This window comes from Pleuronectes platessa, chromosome 11 (genome assembly GCF_947347685.1).
Source record: "Pleuronectes platessa chromosome 11, fPlePla1.1, whole genome shotgun sequence".
NCBI lineage: Eukaryota > Metazoa > Chordata > Actinopteri > Pleuronectiformes > Pleuronectidae > Pleuronectes > Pleuronectes platessa.
The window spans coordinates 22867004-22873003 of NC_070636.1; the positions used below are offsets into that span (position 1 = coordinate 22867004).

At 44.6% G+C, this 6000-nt stretch overlaps 1 protein-coding gene across 1 annotated transcript in view; it reads left to right on the plus strand.

Annotated features, from left to right (window-relative positions):
• pals1a (protein associated with LIN7 1, MAGUK p55 family member a) overlaps positions 1–3664 on the plus strand; it is a 38867-nt gene extending 35203 nt beyond the window's left edge. The window contains exons 16-17 of the mRNA XM_053434127.1: positions 886–996; positions 1101–3664. Coding sequence (XP_053290102.1) covers positions 886–996; positions 1101–1277 — 288 coding nt within the window. The 3' untranslated portion in view covers positions 1278–3664. The remainder of the gene's footprint in view (positions 1–885; positions 997–1100) is intronic.
• The last annotated feature ends 2336 nt before the right edge of the window (positions 3665–6000 follow it).

The following is a 6000-nucleotide window of genomic DNA, read 5'->3' on the forward strand; positions in this document are numbered from 1 at the left end:
CCTTGGTCCAGACAGCATGTGCATTTGTTTGGAAGTAGGGAAAACACACATGTATATCAAGTTCAGGTCACTCACCAAGAAAACACTGAGACACTGCAGCTCTCTTTAGATTGTTTTTAATGTAATGATATATCACACAAAACAGTGACTGAGTCAGTGTACATCCTCCTCTCAGACCACTGTCTCTCTCTGCTCCGAATGCAGACTGAAACTGCTTTCAGATATCAACTGGACTCCACAGATGCATGTGTGAACCCGAAAGTCAGAGTGAGAAGCTCTGCAGTTGCTAATGCGGATTGTGTCCGCCTTACCTCCTAGTTAAAAGTCTGTATAAAGTCTGAGTGAACACAGCAGGGGATCCCCTGCTCTGCGCAAAGATCGAAATAAAAAAAAATTAAGATACATCGAATATGAACCCATTTGTCAGTAAAAAAATATCCTCTTACAATATTAGAACTGATTTAACATAACATTGAGTATTAAATGTATACAGGTACAAGAAATGTATACCCCCCCTACACACAGCTGTTTGCAGGATTCTGGAGCGCTGGTCTGTACGGGTTAGCCTTCAGCCTGTAGCCCGGCTCGCTTCCCCTGCTTCTGTTCCCTCTCCCGCCATCCCACCATAACCATAGGCTTTTCCAGCCTGACTATCGTTGCTCTGACTTTGCGGGTAATCCGTCACAGGGACAGACATTGACAATAGTTCAGAGAAAAAGCCAGTTTCTCCCAGATTTTCTCATGAGCTGTTGTAGGTCATAAAGAGGCAGCAATATTGAAATAAGACTGTGTCATAACAAGTTTAAAACTCCTTGGAAGGGAACTACATTACTCGGATTCAAAAGATGCTCATTGAACCGTGTGTGCATGCATGTGTGTCCACAGGCTCTAAAGGTGCTGAGGAGTTCAGACTTGAAGCCTTACATCATCTTTATAGCTCCACCCTCCCAGGAAAGACTCCGCGCCCTGTTGGCTAAAGAGAACAAGAACCCCAAGGTCCCTGATTAACTGTCGACACTGTCTCTTCACACTCTGACACATCATCACTGGTTTTTACATTTCTAAAATGCTTGCCTTAGTAATGTGTGTTTTGTCTTTAGCCCGAGGAGCTGCGGGACATTATAGAGAAAGCACGAGAGATGGAGCAGAGCTGTGGTCACCTGTTTGATGGCGTCATCGTCAACACAGACCAGGACAAAGCCTTCACCGAGCTGCTACGACTCATCAACAAACTGGACACTGAACCTCAGTGGGTGCCCTGCTCCTGGCTGCGCTGAAAACACACACACATCATTCACAGAGCCCATTTCTACACATTTCTCAAACTGGACCTGCTTTTACACAATGTGCTGTGCTGATGTTTATGACCTAACATTAGGGTTGATGTAAGGAATAACAGGAATGAGAGATTTTGAGAATAAAGTCGTAATATTAGTATAATATATATATAATAGTTTGAAATCGAGTGTCACAACGTCATTAGAAAATAAATGTCTTCAAAAATTCCATCTTCCAAGTAAAATATTGTTTGCAATTTAAATTAAATTATTATTTCATAATTTGGGGGATTTCCTTGCAATTCTGACTTTAAACGTAACTTTGAACACTTTTTACACTTGAGCAATGCAGCAGGAGATTGTCCGCTCAGACGTGTTCACAACACAGAACTCTCTTGTGAGGAGTGGGCTGCAGGCAGAGGCAGGACGCTGCATATCAATTCTGCTGAAACAATCAACTCTCCTGACCTCTTCTTCTGTGTCTTCTATGTGTATGGCACTGCTTTTTCATCCTGAGATATTCTTATTATTTGGGGCTTTCTGCAGAAAGTCCTGAGGATCTCACTCTGGACATTCTCCAGAAAAGATGTAAGTGAGACCACTAATGTCTGAGATTATCCAGAGTTCCGTGCATGTCTGAAAGCAGCGTAAGATTATTATTTTTCTAACTAGAAGATGTTTCTCTTGTTAAATTATTATTAATTAATAACGTGCTGTCAAAACTCTAACTTTTATTCTACAGTTGTGATCATGACACAACCATTAATTCTTCAAACAATAACGTAATATTTTGAGTTGAAGTCAAATTATACAATGTCCATACTCGTTTTTATTCTTAATTCTTTTTAATTGTCAGTTTCTCATAAAACTACAACTTTACTAATCAATACACATTTCATCTTCAAAATAAGGTTTTCTGGTGATACTATGACTTTATTCTCAGAATTATTTGTTTCATTACAAGCTTTTCCTCCATGACTTTATTCCTGCATATTTTTTGTTCCTTATAAAAGTACAACTTCTCCAGAAGTTGGTGACTTATAGTAATTCCATCTACATCACAGCCATTTCGCCCAACATTGACCGTAATACATTTTGTAGAGAATACATCCTCTCCACACTCTTAACCTGGTGTCACTGATAATAACACAAAATGGACAAATTTTAGTTCATTGACCGACTGTCATGAAAGGGAGGGAAACCTTTCTTTTTGTGACATTGTTATGACAGTTCTTTCTGTCATCCTGAAATACTGAGAATTTATTTTTCTTTCTTGTTTTGTTCTTTATCAGAGATGCTGGACCTCTTTCATGCTGCGTCCTTAGACTTTACCATGTAATCATTTAAATTATGACACACAAATCATTTTAACTTGTACACTTTTACAGTCCAGATGATCAATGTAAACATCTGAATTTGAGTTTAAACGTCTGAATTTGAGTTTAAACTTCATAATGTTGGGTTAGATATGTAAAAATGTGCATAGATCCCCCTAGTGAGAAGTAAATGTGAAACACACACAAACAGACATTAACATGAATACACAGACAGACATTAATATACACACACAGCCACTTAGTGCATATATAAATTCACGCTGAGCCACTACATTTGTTGCTCTGAAGAACACACGTGTCCTCTATGTGCACACCACAGCGTGCGTTAGCCACTGACGTCCCCTCGTTCTGCTGGAGTTGGACGAAGGCCTTAAACTGCAGCCTTCTGGACCCTGACTGACTGACATATGGACTCACTTACTGGTTAATGTAAACACAATTAAAATAAACACTAAAATAAACAGAGCACTTGATATCACTTTTTACTTGCTCACTTTGTTTTCCTGACTGACCAATGACAGCTCTCCTTGTCAGCTGACCTGTCTGATCACATTCAAGTAGAGCTCTGAGTCTGAGCCCTGAGGGGCAACTGGGTGAAGGACTTTTGTAGTTATTAGTTGTGATCCAGATCGACCGCAGTTCTGAATTTATTATATAATTAGTGTCCAGGCGTGTGTGTGAGTGTGAATGTTTCTGTTTGTGTGCTTGTCTGTAAAGATGGTGTAGTATGAAGTAGACCTGACACATTATCACTGTTATCACCGTGTAGAGCATATATATATATATATATATATATATATATATATATATATATATACTAAAAAAAGCTAATGCTTGAAATAGAAGTCCAGAATGCACCAATAGAATTGCAGGTTACCTTGTGCCTCCCTGTCATTGGTCCAGGAGGAAGAGGGAGGGCAGGGGAAAGTGAATTAACTGTATTGAATGTAAAATTAAATTTCCTGTGTATCAGATTTCACATGTTCCTGAGAGAATCTGCTTTTTGTATGAATATTCACAACGAATAAATAATAGATGATTGCTACAAAATGTCTGACTTTCTGTTTTTATTCACGATGTCTTCAATTAAACTGTTTTCCACAGGAGACCTCTCCAAGGAAATGTGCCTGAAGACACAATCAGAGTAATACATTCAAATAACAGAAATAAATAATGGTTTAAAATCCTTGAAAGTTTAGTGTAGTTTGACTTGACATCTTCATATACTATGGAGAACGAGATGTACGGTGGACACAAAGTTCATTTGTTTAGTTCTTGTCAAACATGTATCATTGTATTTCAAAGGGCCAACTATCATCTTTTCATCTGTCTATTGCACGTCAGGATGTTCATCAGTTAAAGGAACTGGCCCATGGGTCATCTCATGACCAACAATAAACATTAGCTCACCTGATAATGCCAAAGCTATTTGAGTTCAGTGAAGAAGACCCTGAGAAGTGGTTGAAAGCTCAGAAAACAAGTGGAGCTTCTGTTTGAATTGATCATAGTCAAGCTCCTCTGGGGAACAAGAGTAAACGTCACTGGTCAAAACATTTAATGGAGGAATCCAAACCATTGACTTGGTGACAGAGCTCCATGCAGTGTCGTTCAGGACAGCCTCATCACTGTCACACCAGAAGAATCACAGGAGGGAAGTATACAATAATAATAATAATGATGGCTGAGTTCCATTTAGCTGCTCCACTTCAATGGTCCTGAAGTTGTGAATACTGGATCACTGTCATGTGTGAGGCGTGTTGCGTAATAATGAAACATGCTTCTGCGTTTTCACGGGCCCGTAAGCGCAAGAGCCCTTCCGGGTCCCTTACGTGCTTATGTATCCCTCCTTTGATTTAGTGCCGTGAGCCCGCGCCGCATGTTATAACCGAAAGGTCATCAGCCGCCGGCTCACACAGTGTGGAGGATGTGTGATGGCAGAGTCGACTGACTCGGGGGAAACTGTTTAGAGGATTAACTGCTCTTCTGTGGAAGATGTTTGTGTTTTATTACAAAACTTCACTCATTTTAAACACACATATCCCCCCCCCCCCCCCCCCCCAACGAGGCATTGTCTCCTCCCCCGTTTCTTGAGGGGTTCCTCTGGGGGGTTGGACCAGGAACACTCCACTCGCCGACTCTTGCGTCCCCACCGAGGTGTCTGCTGTGCAGCTTGAGGGACCGAGCGAGGAAGAGAGGGCTGAGCAGGAGGACGGGACATATGCCTTCTGCACCGGTCGGCCTCATCTGCCATCTTCAGCATGTGGTCGAGAGCCGTCTGCCCGAAGAGTCCGTCGGGACTGATAGGCGCTTCCAGGAGCTCCTTCCGCAGCCCCTCCGGCAGGTCGGAGAGGTTCAGCCAGAGGCTCCGGTGAATCATCGTCTGCCAGGCGGTGATGCGGGAGGTTGCTACAGCGACGGCGGCACTCAGGGTCAGGACTGTGCTGGAAGCTTTGGCCAGGTCCTCTGCTCGATCGGCCAGGAGGTCAGGTTCGATGGTCATTGATTTCATCCAGTGCGCCAACAGCGCTACGTTGTTGGCTGCTGCTGACGCCTGGACAGCACACTGGTGCGAGCGGTCCGCCAGCCTCATCACCACCTGGCTCGAAGGCGATGGCGGTGTAGGCCGCCGTCCCCCGAAGGGATTGACTCTGACGCCAAACACGTAAGCCAGGCCAGGCTCCAGTGGAGGTACTGGGGGGAAGCCTCGGTCAGACAACCCCACCACTCTTGTGATGGGGACGTACGAAGCAACCGGCGCCTTCAGCTTGCCCGAATTTTCCGCCGAACTGGACTGGTACGCCTCGAAGCCCGGGAAACGGGGCCACAACGCATCTTGACGGGTCTTGTGTGGCAGAGGCACAACCCCGACCCACTCGTCTGGCGGAACCGCGGCTTGCGGGCATTGCACCGTCAGGTTCCTGGAAGCGGCCGCCTTCTTGATTATATACGGGAGCTCTTTCATCAGGGCGCCAATGGCTGTCAGGGGAGTGGAGGCCGGTGGTGAGTACTCCGACCCCTCGAGCTCGAGGTGGGGATCTGCAGGTGGATAATTATACTCTTTAGCATCGGGAGTGGAGTCAGCTGACTCCGGTCCACGCTTATCAAAAAGATCGTTGGCTTCGACCAAGAGGTAGTCACCCGGAGCTGAGAACCTGTCATCGGCCATGCCGGCATACGCGTCAGCTCGTCTGCGTCTGTCGTGGTCCGTCAGGAGCTTGCAGAAGGCGCACTCGGCTGGTTGCTGAAGAAAAAGTGGAGTCGATCGTCAGGTCTCAGTCCAATTTATACAAGGTGAGACCAGGGTGGGACCCACAGTGGGTGGGCGTGGACTAACGTTTTCAGTGCTGCGCATGCGATATCCATTAAGGGCGAAGCCCAGGGCCGGT